General features: G+C 44.2%; 1 protein-coding gene across 1 annotated transcript; it reads right to left on the reverse strand.

The window, feature by feature from the left end:
• Window positions 36-14,893, reverse strand: ARRDC4 (arrestin domain containing 4). Its single transcript, XM_018066402.1, has 8 exons — window positions 14,448-14,893; window positions 9,172-9,238; window positions 8,312-8,459; window positions 6,290-6,392; window positions 5,088-5,344; window positions 3,978-4,140; window positions 3,197-3,351; window positions 36-2,819 (listed from the first exon to the last, which is right to left on the reverse strand). The coding sequence occupies exons 1-8, from the start codon at window positions 14,737-14,739 to the stop codon at window positions 2,763-2,765; spliced, it is 1,242 nt and encodes a 413-aa protein (XP_017921891.1). The 5' UTR covers window positions 14,740-14,893; the 3' UTR covers window positions 36-2,762.

Below are 21,634 nucleotides of genomic sequence, written 5' to 3' on the forward strand. Positions count from 1 at the left end.
TATAGTCTTAACAAAAACAAAACACAACTAGTAACTCACAGCATCAGTGGAATCATTTTATTAACAAAAGGAACCCATGGGGTTCAGACAAGAGTACAAAATACAATTATTTTTTTTTCCTTGTGGGTTAAATTGTTACATTTTTATAATAAAAATAAAAAGCTTTGATAGTTAACTTATCAAAAACATAACCCCTGCCTATTGAGTTTCTTATTGTGCAAAACAAAAACATCAAAGTTCTGCCCATGGAAGAATTGTGTGAGCCAAAAGATGCACATTTTCAATTTCAAAAAATTCTGCATCAAAAAGAAAATTCTAAGGCCACGGTTTCTTTGCAAACGAAACAAGAGGAGAATGAACAAGCAAATAGCAGCTAAATTTTTATCGTCATTCCCGAGTATTCTCTATTCCAATGTAGAGTCTTCTACATTCATCAAATAACTTCTTGATTATAAAAAGGTATGCAGTTTCAACCTACTGCTTAAGGTCAGATATACCAATATCAATTCAATAAGGCAGATCATGCCTTTTAGCTATTCTTGGTAAGTGCTAGAAAATCAGCTCTGTTTTACTTTGATGGGTGCGCTTTATGACTTCTTTAAAAGAGGTGGCAAGACAATCCAAGTGAAGACCCTAGTAAGCAGCTGCCTGTCTACCTGCAGTCAGATAGTTAAACTTGCTCTTCCTCCGTACAATTCTGTTGCTTCTTTCACTGTGTTTTGGTATCATGGAGATGGACCATGTCTTGACGAAAACATGTAAACTGTAATTCAGAGGTCAAGAAATAGCTGGAGATGATCTTTTTTTAAAGTACAAATAAAACTGTTCAGACAACACATGGCTACTTACACAGAAAAACAAAGCAGAATAAAAGATCACCAAAAAGCCAAAGGAAGGAGCAACGATCCAGGACAATTTCAGTACCACACTTATTGGGAGAACAGTTTGCACTGTGATTTTCAACAGGGGCGTACAACAGAAGAACGGCTTAAGACGCTCACGCGATTACAGAGAGGAGAGGTGTGCCCAGAAGGACTAAGTGTACATTTACCTAATGGTTGTATAAAAATCCCTGACCAAATGTCCATCTAATTTTTGCACACAAAATTTAACCTTAGGACTTTTCTAACCGAGTACACTGACCGAAAGAAAAGCTCCTCGTTCAGTTGGGTGAAGTACAGCATTTGGCAAGGGAAGCACCAGGGTTTGTAGAGCAAACCCTTAGGACGTGGAGAAAACCAAAGCACTGGGCTGGCCTGAAATCTCTATCGCGGGGATCCTGACCTCCCTTCCGCTCAGCATCCAGAACTACTCTCAGCTCATGAAACCAGCAGACTAAAGTAAGAACAAGTGGACGTTTGGCTCTGACTAGGAGGTGACAGAGGGACATGAAGACACTGCTCAGACTTTCAGCAGCAACACAATCTTGTTGGTCTGAATATCCTGAGGTTAAAGGATAGTAATATATTGCACCAAAATGATAAAAAAAAAAAAAATCACAGTTTAAATAGAATGACTAAAGAAGTGGAATAACAACAGACAACACAGTGACTGCCATCGTATTAGTACACTTATGTCTCTTGAGAGGAATTAACTTTATGACTTTAAAAAAAATGGTGTTTCTGCCTTCTTGATTTTACATTACCTTGAAATACCCTTTGGTATACACATACTAACCTTCATCTAATGCTAACCTTACCAGTTTTGCCTTTAGTCCAGTTTCAGCTTTGGGGATAGGAGAGAGAAGACTGCTATAGACAATTGAGCAGAAACTCCAGAGAAGACTTCTCAGGCCTGGAGCTTTAAACTGAATCTGATTCTGATAACACCATTAGAGGTAGGTAAGAAAAGGCCTTTTCCCCCCCACTGTGCAGTTATCAACGCATCCTAAGGATGCAAGCTTTTTTGTTTTTTTTAACCCTTTTTAAAATATGCTCCTAGGTAATTAAGACATGAGGAAAATCAAACATGTACCGTGCTAAAGTTCTGAAAGGGGGTTGGTTAAGAAGTGGCAACTTCAACAAAATGTGTTCTCCAGTTGAATTCACCTTTCCCCTTTCAACTGACAAGCCTTTTAAGGAACTCATTCTTGGTTTCATAATACTGTAGAGCCAATTTATAAACTACTTCTTAGACTATCACTAAAAGAGTGAAAACTGTACTTCATCAGTACCTCCAAAGACCGTGAGCTCAGAAAAGGATTCTTTTAAGGACCTTCAGTCCCATCGAGCATGGGAAGAAATCACGCCGACCCCGACACTGGAGGGTCTCGCTCCGTATTGAGAGTGGGCCCCTTTCCCGCGCATGCACATTCTTGCGCTGCTACATTCTCTAAAATCAAGTCTCCTCCCGACACGTCCACACTGCCTCTGAGCTTAAGATACAGCGGCTCCACTTTGAGAAACCTTCTAAAGACACGCCCACAGTGTTTCCCCTCTTCACAGGCACCTTTCTTTCTCCTGGGTTGGCACAGGCACCCCTTCAACTTACTCTGTCACTGTCTGGACTTTCAGCACATTCTGAGACGTCTCACATCACATCTTCATCCCACTGTTCAAAGGGAACACAAGACCACATCACAAACTTGCGCAACACTCCTGCTGGCCCACTGGAAAGTTCTCGTTGCATTTTTTTAATTTCTTCCACCTTCGGTCTTGACGTTATGTTCTTAAGCTAATCTTCCCTCCCTATTCCCCAAAAAGGCAGGGGGGAAGAACCAACATTCTAACTTGATGACGAACACAGTGATTTCTGAAATATGTTCAAAGAATGAAGGAAACAGGCTGGGTCTCTTCTACATCACTAGGATGTGGGTCAACCTGAAAAAGCGAGCAGACCAAGATTACTACTGCAATGTTCTCTAACATGACTGTAGAACCTGCTTCTAATTACATGACGACAGTTAAGCCAAGCTGCTCAAAGCTACTATTAAGAAGTCCCAAAGACTTCTAAGTTCTAAGAACACTATTAAGTTCTCTGTATTCCGGGTCCTTAGAGGCAATTCATGGTTCTCTACAGGCATGCTAGAAAGCACCAAGAAAGTACTGCAAAATGAGGTAAATGGACCAGTGATAATCTATCATCATCATCACAGAAAATTGTTGTATGTATCTTTCAATAACTGGGAATCAACAACGGACACAAGATTATTCACAAACAGAATAGCACAAGCCTAGTTTCCTTTTAATGTGTTTACCTCTGAATACAGCGGCGGAGGCTGAAATCGGAATTCCTGGATGCAGGCAAACATAGGACAGCACGACTCTCCCTCACAATTAGGGGGCTGAGGGTAAGGAGGAACGTGTCTAGAGAATTCTTCCTCTGACACCACGTCTGCATAATTTGGTGGTGCTGAAAAAAAACAAAAAACAAACAAACAAAAAAAACAGTTGGATCTAAGAAATCCAGGCAGAGACTAACTACATTAATGTCTTCTGAACTCTGATAAAAATAAGAAATTTAGCTTAATTTGAAAAGAAAACAAATGGTATTCTTCCTTCTAATCAGGAAGCTTTTATGCCCATTACAACAAAAAATATTCAATAGATCCTGCTTTTATTAAGTACTACACAAAGAGTTGGACACGACTGAGTGACTGAACTCAACACTGATTCTATCCTAGTCTCTTGAGTTGCATACATTACAGTCTAGGCAAAAAAAAAATCATGAAATGTGGCTACAAAAAATACATAACCACACTCTGATTATTTTTCATTATTTACCTATTATCAACAGCAGTCGGGAGATGTCGATGGATGGTATTTCTGGACATGCCATTGGGAATTCTGTGTCTTGGCTAGGCCAGACTCTCAAGTCCCTGCCTAGAATAATGTTTGCTGATTTCGAGTAATAAGCAGAGTGAGGACAGCCACAGTGGCAGTAGTGATTATCATCTGAGCACTTCCTATCTCATAGGCGCTGCTCTTGCGTACTCTGTACGTGTGACTTCATCATGAAAGAACCTCAAAACATCTTACCTTCGGGCTGTTCCGGCAGAGTCAGTGTCAACCAGCTCATATCCATAATGAACTGGCTGGCAACGCTGGAGTTTCTGCTGCCAAAACCATTGTATGGAACTGTGCCAATCACTAAGGGCAGCTCAAGCATCAGCTTTTTAGCACCAGGAATGTGAATGTACACCTAATACGCCAAAAACCAAACCCACAACAAGAGAGAGAGACACAAACGTAAGTTAAACCTCATAGTGAGTAACCCAAGTATTTTTTCATTAAAAAAGCTTCTTTTGTCTGCTACTATTCCCAACACAATCGCAAACTGTCCTGACAGAATAAAATGAGCAAGCTGAATGAAGAGCCCACAAAATACAGAGAACGCTCTGTGCTGGAGAACTGTGGCCTGAACACGCTTCACTGTCAGTGAGCATGGCTCACACAAAACCACAGGAAGTTAAGGACGCATCTTCACTGTAGGGAGCAGCCTTAATTATTTAAACCCCTCAGGGGGCTAGTTTCTGATGAAAAAACAGAGGCCGACCCTCTATTTCACAACCTGTTGCGACAGTGACATAAAAGGACCCCCTTCAGCAGCGGCACAGCACCGGGCCTGGCTCCAGCCCCACGCCTCATGCCCCGAGCTCCGCACTCACGGCTAAGGGGCAGTGCACGCCCCACGTCTCATGCCCCCGCTCCGCACTCACGGCTAAGGAGCAGTGCACGCCCCGCGCCTCATGCCCCCGCTCCGCACTCACGGCTAAGGGGCAGTGCACGCCCCGCGCCTTACACACACGGCTAAGGAGCAGTGCACGCCCCGCGCCTCACGCCCCCGCTCCACACTCACGGCTAAGGAGCAGTGCACGCCCCGCGCCTCACACCCCCGCTCCGCACTCACGGCTAAGGAGCCGTGCACGCCCCGCGCCTCACACCCCCGCTCCGCACTCACGGCTAAGGAGCCGTGCACGCCCCGCGCCTTACACACACGGCTAAGGGGCAGTGCACGCCCGCGCCTCACACCCCCGCTCTGCACTCACGGCTAAGGAGCAGTGCACGCCCGCGCCTCACACCCCCGCTCCACACTCACGGCTAAGGAGCAGTGCACGCCCGCGCCTCACACCCCCGCTCCGCACTCACGGCTAAGGAGTAGTGCACGCGGATAATGCAGCAGTCCAGGATGGACGGCGTCACGGGCGGGATCTTGAGGGTCTTCCCGTTCCAGGTGTCGGTGCTCCCAGAGGCGATGTGGTTCCCGCGCACATTGGCCACCATGAGCCGCACGGTCTTCGTCTTCCCGCTGGCCAGGTACGTCTGAGTCTGGAAAATGGCAGCTTTGGGAACAATCAGACGAGAGGAACAATTCTCTATTTCTGCATAGATCGGAATAGCTTCTCCTAAAAAGAAAACAGAAACACCTTCAGAGACTGTTCAGGAAGTTCTCACCACAGTGGAACAGAGCTGTCCCTGACAGAAGCTGAAATGTAGCAACGTGACTAAGAAGTTGAGAAGCCTCATGGAAAAATTTACCCTGCAAATCTGGGTCAGAGAAAAGAAAATTCACTGCAGCTTGTGCAGATAATGTTCCTAATTATTCCATGATTCACTTTTCTCATGTAGCAATATTAGGCTACCAGTTCTAAAGATCTATGAATGACCATGATCTATAAAAATTGAGAGAAGATATACAAATAAATGATTTAGTACTATCTTAAGTACCAAACTCATCAATGCTTAATAAAATCTGCCCAAAAAAAGAACAAAGTTTGCACTTTAGGAACAGATGTTAGGCAATAGATGGTGTAAACAAATTTCACATCCACATTACACACCCACTGTCGTACTATCCCATACCACCCCTGTCTCCAAACAGCCAGAATCCTGGAGCAGGGCCAAATCCACTGGATGGAAATGGGCCTTTCACAGATGGTTGTTCTGGTATTAGTCTGAGTGTTAAAGAGTGTCAACATTCTACATTTTAGCCCTGTGTGTACAATACCCAGCATGGAGTCAGAATGTCTAACAGTATTTTCATACAGCAACAGCTCTCTTCCAAGCAACACTGCTTGGAACAGTCTTTTGCAACATTAAAATAAATTCTGGCATCTTCTCATTTTGGTGTTAGTTATGAATGTACCAGGACTGAAGTCAGAAACATTAGGATTGTTGGGATCTACTCATCTATTTACAAATATTTAAATATCAATGACTTATACTAGAATCATATTACTCATGTTTTAAAATAGTATATACTTCATTAATCACAAAACATATTATTGCAAATTACTTTCAATTAGCTAATTAATGAATCTTGCATTTGGAATTGTAGACAGTTTGCTTACCATTGCAGTATCCCTTTCTTTCAATTTTGGCACTCAGCGATACTGGACCAGAAGTGAAAAACCAACAGCCAACCATTTTCTCTTGAGTTTTCAATACAGGGGTCTTTAAAAGTTCAAATAATAGAATTACTTAAATTGATCTAGAAAATTCATACAACTTATATCATTTTTTAAAATAAAATAGTTGTAAAGAAATGTCTTCCAAAAAACAAATCAACCTTTTTTTATCTTCCTGTGACATTTTATGCAACATACTGAAAGAAAGCATTAGAAATCATTCCCTTTTCAAGAAAACTAAGTGAATTTTCAGATTCAAATTAGGGTGACAGCATGCTATTTTATTCTATACTTTCATTGTGTTTCTGGGAAATGATACATCATCCTTTAAAAAAGCAATCAGAACCTAACTGTAGCAGTCCCTATTAACACGACAGAACTACCTTTTCTAAAAAAGGACTTTAGGTGTAGATCAGGAGAAGGAGAAATGGCATTCAAATCAATAATCAGAATGTTCTACTTGTCTTGGCGTTTAAAATGTTGAATAAGCAAACAGCCTTTTGTCCTCACTTCACATGCATTAGTAGGCTGAAATTTCAAGGGTACTTAGAGTAATTTGGGGCTTCTGTGTTATGGCAGGGCAACAACACACCAATGTAATGGGTCTAAAGGATTATTGAACTCAGCACCCCACTTTCTATTCTATATCAGCAAAACAAAAAACGAAAGACACAAGGTTTAAAATAACTCAGTTTACAAGAGGCACAAGCCAAAATTCACTGTAAAACCCAAAGTTGCAATATATAGCTTTTTAATTGTTGAAAGATAGTAAAGGATAATTAGCATCTCTTTTTGAAAAAAAAAATAAATAAATAAATAAATTATTTGCCACAATGGCCCCATAAATAAATTAGAATTAGTTAACCACCCAATTCTAAGTAGTTTTCAAAACCACAAGGCAGTCATTAGCATCATCAATTTTCAAAATAGGTGCTGAACAGGTGATAAGTCACAGCTCTAAGCTGGGTCAGGCTATTGCATGATTTTGGCCACAAGGAATCATGCAGCTAGGACTTATCTGTTACATTTTCATAATAATTTCGTAACAGAGTAAATTCTATTTTATTTTTGTGTGAAAATAGAGTTAAACAACTTTTAACTCCTGTTTTTCATTCCCCTGATGTTTAAAAACACTGGCTAGAAAGAAGAAACCTCCAGTACTAAAAATACATCTTTGCAACATCAGTATCATGACGGAAAGTTTACATTATTAAGTTAAAAAAAAATCATTCATTCATATTTAAATGACGAACCATTAGGTCCTTACTAGCTATCATGAAAGTATAAGGTATAATTTTATATTATTTTGATAATATGGGTTTAGATAAAAGAATCTACCTCATTAGCTCCCATCTTGCCTATTCTGTTGTTACTTACAGCCTGATCTTTCTTATCAGCCTACAGTATTTCTGGTGATTATTAGAAGTTCAATGCTTTAATGCAGCCAAATCTGTCATAAGGAAATGAGAAGTGAAAGGAAGTCCAGAGCAGCTGCACAGACTCACTTAGCATTAGAGAATGACATGCAAAATGCAGGAGACACAGCATAATGGCCTGAGCGTCAATAACAGGCTGAGCGTGATTAGTACTCTTCTGTAATTACTGTTCCTCACCCTGCTATTAGGGAAGAGTTTAGAATACCACAGCCCTGTGACTGTGGCTGCTCTGGAAAAGTAACTGCTCTGTGTGTGCGCATTATTATTATTAAGCCTTATTAATGCATTTCGAGCCCATGTAACTTCTTGGCAAAAGAAGCCCTGAATAACAGGGACACAATCAAGAGTATTACGGCACACACTTCGTAATTTGCCCGACTCAGAATCATATACTTACAGTGAATGCATATGGGTTATAAGATTACATCAAAAAGTGACAGGACAGGCGGCCGCTAGACTTGCTAAATGCAGGGAGGATGGCTGAAAGCAGAGGACGAGGGGCAGGGGAAGGGAGGGTGGAAGAACGTACTAGCAATGCTGGTGTGTTGACATCGATGTGACTGACCACCTGGAGTTCCCGCTTAACGCTCTGATCAGGTGCCTGGGGTCGTTCCAAAACTGCTCTCACACAGTACTGAATGCTTCCATATTTCCCAGTGAAGGAGGTTACCAGAGGTCTGCAAGAAACCGAAGACGTGATTTTTAAAGTTTCTTTTTCAGTTCAAAACAGGGAAAAACTCTTAAAAAGTGTTGTGGTGGTTTAGTCGCTCAGTTGTTGACTCTTTGTGATCCCATGGACTGTAACCTGCCAGGCTCCTCCGTCCATGGGATTTTCTGGAGTGGGTTGCCATTTCCTTCCCCAGAAGATCTTTCCCACCCAGGGATCAAACCTGCATTTTCTGCTTGGCAGGCAGATTCTTTAACACTGATCCATGTGGCTGCTGCTGCCAAGTCACTTCAGTCGTGTCTGACTTTGTGAGACCCATAGATGGCAGCGCACCAGGCTCCCCCATCCCTGGGATTCTCCAGGCAAGAACACTGCAGTGGGTTGCCATTTCCTTCTCCAATGCATGAAAGTGAAAAGTGAAGTCACTCAGTCGCTCAGTCGTGTCCGACCCTTAGTGGCCATGGACTGCAGCCTACCAGGCTCCTCTGTCCATGGGATTTTCCAGGCAAGAGTACTGGAGTGAGTTGCCACTGCCTTCTCCAATCCATGGGGGAAACCCCTTAAGTGTCAGTTTAAAAAAAGAAAGGTGACAGGGGTGGGATCTATCAGGGGTTAGTTAGGATAAATATCTACACCTGAATGTTAGAAGGTACTCAGTAACCATACAATGTACAGACTCGTTCAGGGAAACAAAACCCCCAAAGCTTCCCAGTTTCACTTACTCAGATGGAAGTTGAAAACTAAATGGAAATTCATGTTTTCCAGGCTGTAGTAAGAGGATGCCTTCCCCTAAAAAAAGACAATATATTTTTATTTAAGTTTCATATTAGATCAAGAATTTTCAGTGTAAATCACAATTTTTTTTAAAGGGAGGTTTTCCTGGCTGTACCACTGAATACACTTCAAAAAGTACATTAACCCAAGATTTAGAAAATTATTGATAAATTTTGAATCAACTTTTACGAAGCTCAATCAATTTCAAATTACATATATATGTATATAAACATATATGCTATCTGCAAATAGACCAATTACATAATTGCCATCAAGTACCAGAGCTCCCACATACATATGTATGTATACACAACCATACATACCTATATACACATAAACATTTATTTTCCCCACCTGTATACTAGCATGAGTATAATATGTTAGTATACTATTATACTAACCTGAGATACAAATATTACATAGGACCCAAAACTAATTTAGAAAAAAAAAACAGATCTATTTATTTTAGGCATATCACAAAAATCAGACTATATACTCTTTGGGCAGAGCTGGAAAAGGAGGTGAAAAGTTTCCTTGGTGCGCTATGCATATTGGGTATAATACTTAACAGCCAATTCAACAGGACCAGTTACTAGGCAGGAATCACTACTGATCAATAGAGAATGTTGTTTCGCTTGGGACAGAGAGGTGTGGATGACCAGGCATGGCCACAGCTCCTTCCTCCTGCTCTGGGGTCAGCTGGCCCCATTTCGTTTCAAACAGCTTACCCCTGACCATAAGAAAGCTGGGAGGCAGACTGTGGATGGACTGAGCAAGGTCAGAGGCACCGCTGGAGTGCCAACTGAGTGCCCAGACTCTTGGTCAGCTTCAAAGCCAACGCCAGGGACGTCAGTGTTGGTTGGGTGGCTCCCCAGAGAGACCTATAAACGTTCCCTTCATTCTGTGTGCACAGATCCAGGTACAGAACTAAATCCCCCAAGGGTGGGGTGTCTTGAGATGAAAAAAGTGCAGCACAGATTGAGCACTTTCTCTATTGTGGCCATTCATTAAAAAAAAATTTAAAGGTGAGAAATCACTAGTGAAATGGTTAAATAGTTAACAGGTCTTAGAACACAATAGTCTAAGCCCTTCATCAATTCAGTTAGTATTTCAACTCTATACTTTTGAAAGTTATAAGTGTTAGTCACTCGGTCATATCTGACTCTTTGCCACCCTACAGACTGTGGCCTGCCAGGCTCTTCTGTTCATGGGATTCTCAGGCAGGAATTCTGGAGTGGATAGCCGTCCCCTTCTCCAGAGGAGCTTTCGGACCCAGGGATCAAGCCTGGGACTCCTGCAATGAAGGCAGATTCTTTACCGTCTGAGCCACCAGGGAGACCCTTCTCACTTTCAACCTTGTACTTTTAGGAAAAGGGAACGCATCATTGGCTCATTAACTCTCCTAAATCTATCTCCGATTTTCAATGTGTGATATATTAGGTGAAAAAAATCGTAACAGCATTTGCCACTTACAGTCATTCAGATAGGAATATTCAACAGGTGGTTAACTTGGAGGCAAAGTGATAAGCCATAGGGACACATTAAATGTTAATAGCATGTTAAATAATAGTGACAGAGTGAGTCCCAGGGCTCAAGTGTGTCCAGGGCCACTAACAAGCCCCAGCACCAGAAGGCGGGAAAGCCTCTCTACTCTGTAACTATCAAGTACGAGGCTCAAGGAATCCTGATACTCCTGAGACCTGGGCTAAAGTTCCAAATTGTAATCATCAGATAGCTCAACACAATAAAGGACTTAAAATGTTTAAAGACGTGGATTTCATTACGTCCAAAATCTATAGTGATTGTCAGGTACAAAGCTAAGTAACTTCAATCTCCAAATAGACCTTGGGAGGAAAGATGGCTGCAGACACTTGTATGCAAGTAATGACCCTAGGCTGGACTGCAAGGAGATCCAACCAGTCTATTCTAAAGGAGATCAGTTCTGGGTGTTCACTGGAAGGACTGATGTTGAAGCTGAAACTCCGATACTTTGGCCACCTCATGTGAAGAGCTGACTCATTGGAAAAGACCCTGATGCTGGGAAGGATTGGGGGCAGGAGGAGAAGGGGACGGCAGAGGATGAGATGGCCGGATGGCATCACTGACTCGATGGACATGAGTTTGAATAAACTCCAGGAGTTGGTAATGGACAGGTAATGGACAGTTGGTAATGGAGGCTTTCCCTCCAACACAAGTTGGAGGCCTTGTGTGCTGCGATTCATGGGGTCACAAAGAGTTGGACACAACTGAGCGACTGAACTGAACTGAATGACCCTAGGATGCCCAGTCTATTGCGGTGGGGGGGGGGGAAGGTTGGGGTTGGGGGGTGAACCATCTCCGCAGTTGATGTAAGGGGTTGGCATGGAGACAAGGGTTAGGTGAAGGGAAGGGCATGGCAGGCAAGCATGAAGAACAGAGTTGTGCAGGACACTGGAAGGGAATAAGAGAGATGAAGTTCTCTCTTCAGGAAAAAAAACAAATAGGAACCAGAACATTTAAAATGACTTTGATGTACACCCATGGCGGATTCATGTCAATGTATGGCAAAACCAATACAATATTGTAAAATAATTCGCCTCCAGTTAAAATAAATAAATTTATATTAAAAAAATAAAATGACTTTGAACTACCTCAAAACATAAAGAGGAAAAAAAAAAAAAAACTGTTCAGAAAGTTGGGTAGCTCAGCTGGTAAAGAATCTGCCTGCAATGCAGGAGACCCTGGTTCGATACCTGGGTCGGGAAGTTCCACTGGAGAAGGGATAGGCTACCCATTCCAGTATTCTGGGGCTTCCCTGGTGCCTCAGACGGTAAACAATCCGCCTGCAATGCAGGAGACCTGGGTTCAATCCCTGGGTTGGGAAGATTCCCCTGGAGGAGGGCATGGCAACCCATTTCAGTCTTCTTTCCTGGAGACTCTCCAAAGGACAGAGGAGCCAGGCAGGACACGCCCCGTGTCTCCATGGGGTCACAGAGAGTTGGACATGACTGCGTGACTAAGCACATAGGGCAGCACTGGGATCAAATCTTGGCTTGCTTTCTTCCTCTTTATTAACTTTTGATTAAGAAGGTCCATAAACTGAATCATGTGTCCATTTCTGCTCTCAGGGTTTATTACCTTTGCCTTATGCAATGACACCTACAATGTCCCAAGATGCTTTACTCACTCATGGTTCCTCAGCCCAAGCGCAGAATTCAGGGCACTGCTGAGTCCTAAGCTACCCGACCAACACAGCGGCAGAGCCTGGAGCTCCGAGGCTGAGGAATGCGCACAAGGTCATCCTCCTGGTGCGCCGCCAACATGCGAAACCAACTCTCTGATGCGTCTTGTTTTTCTACCATTACTGATAAAAATATGAAGGAAACCAACCACCAAAACAGCAAGTAGTTAGATTAACAAGGCTAACAAATTATCCAGGAGATTTTTTGAAAACACATCCCATCACCTAGACTTCAAAAAATCTCTTCAGCTGACTGGAATTCAGCTAGATCTTGAAATTAAACAAACCTAAGATCTACAGTTATATAATGTTGCTAACTTTTCCCAGACTATAGATATTAGGAGGGTCCCCCCCCCCATTAAGTCAACTAAAATAGACTTATGATTTTACTTTTCGCCAGTGTTTGTTACTGTATGTTCTAAAACAAGCTAAGATTTTTCAGGTTGTCTAGAATGACCCATTCTATTTCATCAGAATAACAAAAAATCTGACTTGTGAATCAGAACACTATTTCAGTCTGTATTTCACCAAAGCGTTTTTCCCACTGCAAATCCCAGGTCTAACTTCTATTAATCTTATATCTATTTACTCAGTAGTTATGGGCACAGACATACAGGCAGTTCAAAGCCATGGACAAAAACTCAGTAGATATGGACACAGAGAGTCTGAAGTCCTGGACAAATCTCAGTTACTTCCCTCTTCCATTGCCCTTGACTCCAGTCAGCCATCTTGAAAATCTGTGTTGTCTGTTACCTTTGGGGAAGGCCTGTGTGGGCTGATTCTGGAAACCATACTGATGAAAGGGCATAAAGTAAGAAAGAACTGTCACCTAATATACTGCATTTATTAATCCCAGAGAGGGCTTTGGTTCACATGTGCTTTCCTCACTGAAGTTTTTGGAATTAGTTGATGCTCACATACCTTAAAGATTTAACTGTGAACTACTGTTCCATAGCAGGACAAGGCAAAACTGCGTTTACTATTGATTTTTGTATAATACATAGCAAAGGGTAAACACTGATACACTGCATTTTACTCTTCAAAGGCGGACAGTCTACATCACTGTTTCATTTTACAGATAAATGCTGAAGCTGATGAGGCAAAAAGGTAAAACAGTTTAAAGGAGCTCCTCAACTGAAAGGAGAGTAAGACTCACTGTCCCTCCTATTTTAAGGTAATCTATTTTTGCACCAACATTAACGGAATCCATGCTGTGAATTTTCACATGGGTACTTCTGGAAAATCCTACACTATTAACGACTTCAGAAGCAGGGTCATCATTCCTCCACAAACTCTTTCAGTGGCCAGATCCCATTGTAACTCAAGATTTAGGGGCGGGGGGGGGGGGTGTAAGGAAGGAAGGAAGAAGATGCAAAGGGAACAAAAAGAAGCGAAGGATAAAGACAAAGGAAGAACTCTTAAACCCGCTCCCCCAAAGCGGGGAATCCCGGGATGATGGATCAAGTCAAAGAGCACTTCCTTTGAACTCCTAATGCTCAGGGAACGACTTCCCTCCTAAGATTTGAGCTTTTTGCTAACTCATCATGAAGCAAGAAAGATACGAGTTGGGGGTTGATGGCGGGGCAGGGAGGAATGCTGGTGAAGGGAAGACCCGTAAAACACCGGGCACATCAGGACAGACTGGTTCTGCCCTCCATTCCTTAGGCCACAAGGAACAGGACCTAGAGCCCCAGATCCTGGTTCCCATGGCAACGGCTCACTCCCACAGCCTGCCTAGACGGTCCTGGGACCCCGATGCAGCTCCCAGCGAGGCAGGGGCGGGGCGCCAGGTGGAGAGGAGAACCTTTTCCCCGGGGTTGGGAGGTGGGGGTGCGCAGGCATTGTTGCTCACCCGTCACAGCCCCCAAAGGGATGCTGGGCCACCCCGCGAGCGGACCCCACCCCCGGAAACCTTCTCCCCGGCCCCCTGGCCGGTGGGCGTCCCCCGGAGCGCTCCTTCCCCGTCCCCTCCGGCCCCTCTCCCAGGCCGGGGTCGGCGCTCACCGGCCGGGGGCTCGCGCAGGCTGAGGCGCACGTTGAGGTACTCCACCTCCGAGGTGGCCGCCGGGGCAGCGGCACCGGTGCTCGGGCCCCAGGAGGCGGTGGCGCGGCCCTGGGCCTCCAGGCGCAGCGCGCGCAGGGCCACCGGCTCGGCCGCCTCCAGCAGCACGTGTCCAGCCACGGTCTCGCCGCTCGAGTAGCAGCCCTTGCGCTCGTCCTCGAACACCAGACCCAGGCTCTTCACGCGGCCCTCGGAGCCCGCCGCCGCTGCCGCGGACCCCGCCTCGCCGCCCATCCTACCGGGCGACGCGGCCGCGCCGAGGCGGTCGGCAGCGGCCCGGAGCCGAGGTCGCGAGCCGAGCGGCGCCGCTGTCACGGGCGCCAGGCGCACGCCGAGGGCCCCCGCGCCCGCCGTGCGCTGCCCGGTGGAGCCCCGGCGCGCCGTAGGGCCTGTCGCTTTAACAAACCCAGCTGGCGAAGGCGAGGGGCCGGGACAGCCCACCCCCGGCGCACGCCCATAGGCCGGCTGGGAGCCCCGCGACGTGCCGATTGGTTGTAAAGGACTACTGAGTCATTTCATTGGCGCCCCCGCGCACGGTCTGGAGCAGGACGGCAGTGCGTGATCAACGAGTGGTGACCAATCAGGGCACGCGAGGGTGCACGTGCACAGGCCGATTATTGGCTGGGGCGAGGCACGGTCCTGGAGCCCTGACCAATAGAGAGGCGTTGCGCCCATGTGGACAGCTAGTGGGAAACAATATTTGTTAGGGAGGGGGCGGAAACAGGAATCTCCGGCTTGCGGCGTGTCAGCCGTTCCCATGGTTACAGGTGGAGGCGGGGTTTCTAGTAGCCTGGGCTTAAGGGGATTCGCACTGGAACGTGAGGTGGTGCCTGTAAATGGTTTGTGGTTCTGATTACATCTGTATTAAGAGGATGTACGTGTCCTGGAGAAACGAACTTAACAATATATCCTTGTGAGATTTGGGGGCCGGCCGCCTCGGAATTTCGGTTCCCGAGCCCCAGCCACTCCCGCGTTTCAGAATTGCCCGCCTAAGATAGAGCTGCAGACAGGGAGACTGAAGGCTGTGGTTCTCGACCTGAAAGGACCCTAAGGAGTTGAGCTGCCCATCTCCTCTTTCAGCCTCTTTAGACTGAGAGTGGTAGGAATGGTCGTTCTTCCAGCTCTGAATAAGGTCGTCAACCAGGCTGTTTCTAAACGTCTGCCACCGAAGTTTCTGCCCCTCCCTAAAGGAGTTCCTGACCTCCGTGTCATAATTCACGAAAATTTCCAGTTGCCTTGATGACTTATTCTGCTTGTCCGCAGCTCCTGTCACCTCTCCTTAGTTTTGTTTTCTTCTTTAATCCTTCATTCCTTCTTGATTCTGATTTTATTATTATTGTTATCCAACGTCTCTGCCACTATCAGGCCATCATTTTCTAACCCTTATAAATTCTTCCCTTATAAAAAAAATAGCAACGTTGTGAGGATCACGGGATGCCCAATCTTATACTGAGATTGAAAAATCGTCCCTGATATCGATGTTTCTTTTGTTTTTTTAAAATGATCCCAAACTAAAGGTTGATTTTCTGCTCTAAATTTAACGTGTTAACATGGAACTTTAGTAAGGTTTTACAAGGTTTACAACTTTTATCTCTTCCTAAAGAACATGGAAAAGGCCCTGTTATGCCCAAGTCACGAAATCTCCCAATGACCACCAGGGAGCCCATATCCCATGCAAAAGCAAGAGAGTTTTTAATTACCAAGCTGGAGCTGGGGCTCCCACCCAATACTGACTCAGCGGCTATAGGGAGGAGCCTCGAGTTCTGGGTTACATTGCTTATATAGGGTATTCTCACTTGAGAAATTTGAAAAACGGGAGTTTCTGGGTTGGGAGACATCTAATTGGTTACCTTCTGTGGAAGGGTTAGGTGTTGGTTTCTGATTGATTCTCATTCCCCCCCCCCCCCCCCCCCCCGCCCCCCCCCCCCCCCCCCCCCCCCCCCCCCCCCCCGGCTGGCCCTGGGTTCTGATTGGTTCCCATTACCTAGGTAGACTATGTAAAGTCAGGAGATTTTGGTCTGGGGTCTGATTGGCTCGAGGGTGGTGGGGTGAAGTGAGGGGATTTACAAAGGCTCTTGGAGTTTCAAAGGCTCTTTTCCTGGATCCTTACAAAATGGAGTTTTTCTGTTAACAAAATGGAGTAGCTTAGGTCCTTCAGCCCCAAATCCATCTCTGCATAAATTCCTGAAATAGCTGCTCTTCTCTTTTTTCCAGTTTATCTAGGTTTGCCCCCAGAATGATCTTATTCCACCACTTTTTTCTTTATCGTAACCTAACCTTGTATACGGAGGCTTCCCTGGTACCTCAGGTGGTAAAGAATCCGCCTGTCATGAAGAAGACCCCAGTTCCATCCCAGTGTGTTAGGCTAACACAATCATTAGTATGGTTGATTTTAGGGTTTTAGGTGTATTATTTTATTATTTTCTTAGTTTGTGCCTGTGGTGGATGTTTCTCTTTACACCTTTCTTGTCTTTTCGAATATTCCTATATCTTTTAGTAATCTATTTAAATGTATCCACTGATTTTGAACTATGTCTCTTTGTAGTGTTTTCGCTTTTGCCTTCTTTAGGAGTCAGTAACCCTTTGATGCCATAGTTGGCGTGTATATTACATCCACATGTATTGACAACTCCATCAGACAGTGTTTACGTTTTTGCTTCAGGTTATAACATGTATTTTAAAGAATCTAAGAAAAAAATCGTCTATTATCATTTCTGTTACTCTTTCTTTATTCGGAAGTTCCAAGTTCCCTCAGGGAATGGTTCAGGTTGAAGGATTCCGCCTAGTAATTTAGTGAAGGCCTGCTGCAATGAGTACCCTTAGTTTGTCTGAGAAAGTTTTATTTTGACATCATTACTGAAGGATATGTGTGCGAAATATGGACCTCTGGGCTGGCGATTCTTTTCTTTCTTTCTTTCTTTTTTTTTTTTACATTGCCATGTTCCTTATTTTTAAAATTGAAATATAGTTGGTTTACAACATTATGTTGGTTTCAGGTGGACAGTGTAACGTTCTTTCTTTTAGCACTTTACAGAGCATTGCCTTCTCAGAACCTTGGTTTCTAATGAAAACCAAACAGTCCTTCCAGTTGTTCTTCCCATGGACATACATAAAGGGAATTGTTTTTTCTGTCTACTTTCAAGATTTTTTTCTTTATCTTAATTGTCAGCAGTTTAATTATAATGTGGATAGGTTTGGTTTCCTTTGAGGTTATTTTGTCTTACAGCTGTATATTTATGTTTTTCACCAAATTTATGTTTTCTTTGATAATGTCTACCTTTTTTTCCTGCATTTATCTCTTTCCCATTTCCTGTTGGGACTTAAATATGAATATTAGACCTTTTGATATTGTCCCACAGTACCTTGAGGATGATTTTTTTCAATCTTTTTTTCCTTCTTTTATAGAAATTGGATGAATCTGTTGATCTGTTTGCCGGTTCACTGACTTTTTCTTCTGTCACCTTCATTGTGTTATTGAGATCATCCCGCGAATTTCTTTGTTTAAAATATTGTATTTTTTAGTTCTAAAATACTCACTTAAAAAAATAATTTTTATTTCCCTGCTAAGAACATCAATCTTTCTGTTTATTTCAAGAGTATCTACCTTTGTCTCATTGAACATGATGATTATAGTTGTTTAAAAGGTCTTCGAAAAAGTTTCTATATCGGGATAATCTTGAGCTTGACATCTGATTGTCTTTTCCTTTGAGAATTGGTCACATTTCCGTGTATTTTGTATGTTGAGTAATTTTAGATTATACCATAAACATTTTTAATCTCACACGATTCTGAGTCCTGTTAAAATCCTCTGGAGAATGCCAGCTATTTTCTGTTGACAGGTAGTGAACCTGTGTGTGTTCAGACTGTCCTGAGCTCTCCTTCTGTGGGCAGAAGTTCCTACGTCAGTTCACTTCTTAAAGACTTTGTTCTCCTGCTGTGGGTCTTTACCCTATGCAAGCAGCTCAGAGTGAGCCGAGGACTCTGATCAGTTCATACACAGAATTAGGGGCTGCCTTTCCCTATTTCTTTACCCTTTGTTATTTTCCCCATTTCCTGTGACTCCCAGGGGCCCCTTCATCCAGCCCTCTGGGTAGAAATCCGGTGTTCTTCTAGGAGTTTTAGCTACATGTACTGTTGTGATTGGAGTTACTGTCAAGGCAAAACAGTGAGGGAAAGGAGAAAAGAAAATGGGATCTTCACACTCCAGGCCGCAAGGTCCTCCATCCAGATGGACAGGTTTTCTCCTTGAGTTTAGGTTCCTGTGCCACCATGGCCTCCTCAGGGCAGAGCCAGGAGGGAAAAAAAAAAAAGAGAGAAAAAATCCCAAATCTATGTGACTCAATACTGATCGCAATGGTTATGTAAACTAAAACATGGAGGAGAAGAGACAGATCTTCCTTACAGAAGAATTCTCAGCCTTTGACGTAGATTCTCTTCCCTCCCCTTGAGCGTGCCCTAGACTGAGTCACTTGTCTCCAACCGGCAAACACGTTAGCCAGGTTAACACCACCAGCGATTAGTTATGTTGACAGAAGGTACCCTTGATGAGAGAGCATGAAAAGGACACTTCCCTTCTTTAATGTTCTTTGCTAAAACCCATAACTCCAGTCTAAACATGAGCAAAACATCCAGCAAACCCAATCTGAAGGACATTCTACAAAGCACCTGATGAGTGTGCCTCGAGACTCAAGGCCAACAAAGCAAGAGAAGACCCAGAGACCCCCAGAGAACCACGGAGACATGATGACAATGAAATGTGGTGTCCTAGAGTGGCGCCCACAACAGTAAAGGACAGTAAGTCTGGAGTTTAACCATAGTCTAAACATACCGGCACTGTTTTCCTGGTTTTAAAAAATGGAACATGTTAACATGAGATGTTAACCATGGGTGAAATAGAGAGAGCAGGGCTCAGGGACTCGAAACCATACAGTTTTTCTGAAAACCTAAAGTTATTCTAAAGTAAAAGTTTACTGGAAACAACAACGACAGCAACAGGGATTTCCCCCATACTCTCCGGCTTGTGGCAACACTTTTTGTTAGTTCTCTGACTAAAAGCGAAGTGTTCTGAGTGTTCGCTGCCTGTGTCTTCTTTGTACTTCCACACAGGGGCCACCCTTGGTTTCAAGTCAGGAGATAAAAGAAAACCCTCCACAAAGCTCACTTTTAATATGGTTTGCTTTTTAAGTTTTGACTTCCCTCCCTAAGCTGCCAACTGTTATTGGTGCTCAGATACTTGCTGTTATTATTACTGTTATATTGTTATTGTTATTTTAACCATTATCAGAATTTTAGTTGTTACCACTGCTTTTTGTTACACCAAGTTGTTACACCAAGCTTTTTGTATGCTGACTCCAAGTTGCCCAGTATCTTTCCTGATCCAGGTCTTATGGTGGCGGTGGTTTAGTTTGTAAGTCATGTCCTGCTCTTGTGACCCCATGGACTGTAGCCCACCAGGTTCCTCTGTCTGTGGGATTTTCTAGGCAAGAGTATTGGAGTGGGTTGCCACAGGGGATCTTCCCGACCCAGGGATCTAGCCCACATCTCCTGCAATGCAGGTGGATTCCTTACCACTGAGCCGCAGGTCTTATAAAGGTAATTAAACCACTACATAGGTACCAGCTCCCATTCATTCTCGTGCCGTGCACACATGCACCTTGCTTTTGCCTTTTGTATTCAGCTTATGCTCACCCATACCTGGATCTTAATTTGGGGGTGGCACTGACAAGCTTGCTGACATTTGAGATGTGTTTGCTGTCTGCATTCCTGTTTCAGAGCTGGAAATTGAGTCCACAAAGCAAAGATGTCTAGGAAGTAGGAGAAGGACCTAAGCTTTATTGCACGCCATTGAATGCCAGTCAGAATGTTCAGTGTATGCAGTCCCATTCAGCCTCACAGTAACCTGGTGAAGGGGCGCCTTGGAATGAGGTCTAAGATTACACGGTTGGAGCTTGAGGTTCAGAAAGATGGAGCAGCCTGCTTCATTCCACAGCCAGTAAGTGCAGGGCCAAGGTCAGAACCAAGGCCCTCCATCTTCATTAAACTGTCTTCAGTGTAAGTGAAGGGAAAAAGATAAAAGAAGGATGGAAGAGAAAGGAGAAAGGAAAGAAGATGAACTTACTTTAATAAGGAATGAGATCAGATGTTGACCACTACCAGCATGGATTCCCTACTATCACAGTGTGTGTACACTTGACTGTGCCGTGCTCCTCTCTGAGTTAGTGATGCCCTTTTGGACATGGCCAGCACTGTTCTGGAGCACCCTGTCCATACCTGCATACTCAGGTGCTTCAGTCGTGTCCAACTCTGTGTGATCCTATGGACTGTAGCCCGCCAGGCTCCTCTGTGCATGGGATTCTCTAAGACAAGAATACTGGAGTGGGTTGCCATGCCCTCCTCCAGGGGATCTTCCCGACCCAGGGATCAAACCTGCAGTGTCCCCTGCATCTTCTGCATCACAGGCAGATCTCTTGGCAGCCACCCAAGAAGCCCACCCTGTCCATCCATGGACCCAAATTGACCCTCTGCTTTCTTCCAAAAATGATTTGTGGCAACTGCAGAGGAAATAACTGAAATGAACTTTTTTTTTTTTTTGCTTCAAGGAAAGTTGGAAGGGAGAAGGCATATGAGGGAAGAAGGCAACTAAGGACAGGGATACAAGAGAAAATAAAACACAATTCTATAAAGAAGTACTGCAGACAAGTTTTATTTGATTCTCCATTTTGGTGGAGAGACTGGAGTTCACATAAGGGCAGAAGGACTGTTTTGCTAAAGATATCTTATTCTAAACAGCATAAGGATCCTGCCTTCTTCTTGCATGGTTTCAGTTCAATTCAGTTCAGTCGCTCAGTCGTGTCCGACTCTTTGCGACCCCATGAATCGCAGCATACCACGCCTCCCTGTCCATCACCAACTCCCGGAGGTCACTCAGACTCATGTCCATCAAGTCAGTGATGCCATCCAGCCATCTCATCCTCTGTCATCCCCTCTTCCTTCTGCCCCCAATTCCTCCCAGCATCAGGGTCTTTTCCAGTGAGTCAACTCTTTGCATGAGGTAGCCAAAGTACTGGAGTTTCAGCTTTAGCATCATTCCTTCCAAAGAACTCCCAGGGCTGATCTCTTTCAGAATGGA

This window comes from Capra hircus, chromosome 21 (assembly GCF_001704415.2).
Source record: "Capra hircus breed San Clemente chromosome 21, ASM170441v1, whole genome shotgun sequence".
In the NCBI taxonomy this organism is placed as follows: Eukaryota; Metazoa; Chordata; class Mammalia; order Artiodactyla; family Bovidae; genus Capra; species Capra hircus.